At 45.3% G+C, this 1,944-nt stretch overlaps 1 protein-coding gene across 1 annotated transcript in view; it reads right to left on the reverse strand.

Moving 5' to 3' along the window:
• pinx1 (PIN2 (TERF1) interacting telomerase inhibitor 1) overlaps positions 1 to 1,944 on the reverse strand; it is a 27,769-nt gene that overhangs the window by 15,309 nt on the left and 10,516 nt on the right. The window contains exon 6 of the mRNA XM_008302196.1: positions 356 to 438. Coding sequence (XP_008300418.1) covers positions 356 to 438 — 83 coding nt within the window. The remainder of the gene's footprint in view (positions 1 to 355; positions 439 to 1,944) is intronic.

Below are 1,944 nucleotides of genomic sequence, written 5' to 3' on the forward strand. Positions count from 1 at the left end.
AGGGTGGATGTTCCTCTCAGTCTCTCTGAGGAAACTCTGGCTGAAGATGTATTTAAGTGAAACATGTAGAATGATGTGATTTTTATGGAATATCAGGATTTTGAGCTTCGATTTGGTTCATTTTCATTTATTTTAATGAAAACTTTGATGATGTGTTCATGGACCGTCTGAAAATCGGAAATCCGAACATTCTTTCTGTTTTTACAGTTTCTGGCTGACTAATGGTGTCATTTTGGTAACTTTTAGAAAGATAGGATGCTTTCCAGGTTTCAGACCAACAATTTTAAACTCTGCAGTAAAAAGTTGTAGAAGTGAAGCTGCTGCTGAAGAAGCTGCGTTCAGTTTATTGTCTCACCTGTTCTGAAGCTTTAACAGTTCTGGATCTCTTCCCGAAGATACAGTTCAGGTCCGTTTCACTGCGAGACGACAGATCCTTCCCTGAAACAACATTTAAAACTCCGTCACTGTAGTTCATAGAATCACAGAGAATCAGACAAATGCAAAGAAATCAGCAGTAAAAGGTTTTTAAAGACGCGTTTTCCACACGAGTCAAAGAATTTTACAGTTTTATTCAAGTAATGTTTGGGTTTGTGAGCATGGCTGTGTTTGTGTGTCGGAGTGTGTTTGTGGTTTCTCGCTGCAGGGACACAACAGTGAAGTAAAATAAACGCAGAGTCCTGCCGGGCCTCGGGCCTCCTGAGCAGAGCGACCCGCCTGGGCCGGTGCTGTTCGTACAGCTGCATCCTCTTCCTTCAGCGCCGCTCTGATAACGCTGCCTTATTTATTGCTTTTAAAGTCTATCTGCCGACTCCTGGCTTTCAAAGTCCTGCACCAGCCGGTCTGAGGAGCAGAACCAAGAAAGCGTGCAGAAAACTAAAATAAATGTGAGTGGACCAGGAAGAACCCGTCAGAGCTTCAGGCTTGCAGGTGAAAGTGCAAATAACAAGGCAGCGATAAAAAGCAGCGGTTCCCACAGAGGCTCTCTGGAGGCTGAGCCATGGTTCTGCTGCTCCGTTTCTAACATCTCAGCATCAGAACCAGTCGAACCCGATTTACTGAAGCTTCACCTGACAAACATCCGACACACAACTGAAAAGTCAAAGAGAGTCCAGTAAGAGAAAAGATAATGATGAATGCACACAGAGAGCAGCAGCCTGAAACAACGACAGAGAGACAAACTCCAGACATCAGATATGAACTCATGCAAAGTCACCACAAAGAGACAAAATCATGACCAAAAAACACAAAACCGACACGAAAAGGTGCAAAATTGACGCAATATCAGCACAGAAAGGGCCAAAGAAACACGGAAAGACAAAAGTCAGAGCGAAGGAAACAAAACGAGCACTGAGAGGCAGAAAACACTAAACCAGCAGCTGATTTATTCTCATGAAGCTTCCACAGATTTAATCTGGTTCTGTTGGTGCATATTCATTCAGGTGGAGTCACTCTGAGGAACATTTAGAACATCTACTGAGGATTTATTTAAAGCGTCTGTAGGATTCAGCCCAACGTGTTCTCTGGAACAATGCAGCTCTTTACGTTCATCATTTCCTGTAATATAACGATATAAAGGTGGGAACCTGCAGCAGCAGAGCTCTGGAGCCGCCAGACGGCTGATGGATGGAGGCAGCAATTAAAACTGGGTTACTGGTTTGTACTGTGGACCTGAGCGCTGGAGATTCTGGTGCCTTCCTCCACAAACAAAGACCATCAATCCTGAGCGCTGGCAGAACCAGCAGAATATCAATAAAGAGGAGCAGACTGAGGAGGAGGAGGAGGAGGCTGGGAGGGAGAGGCACGCTGAGGGAACGCTGAAGGAACGTTGAAGGAACGCTGAAGGAACGCTGAGGGTATGCTGAAGGAGCGCTAAAGGAACGCTGAGGGTATGCTGAAGGAACGCTGAAGGAACGCTGAAGGTATGCTGAAGGAACGCTGAGGGTA

Source organism: Stegastes partitus, unplaced genomic scaffold, assembly GCF_000690725.1.
Source record: "Stegastes partitus isolate 25-593 unplaced genomic scaffold, Stegastes_partitus-1.0.2 Scaffold1774, whole genome shotgun sequence".
NCBI lineage: Eukaryota > Metazoa > Chordata > Actinopteri > Pomacentridae > Stegastes > Stegastes partitus.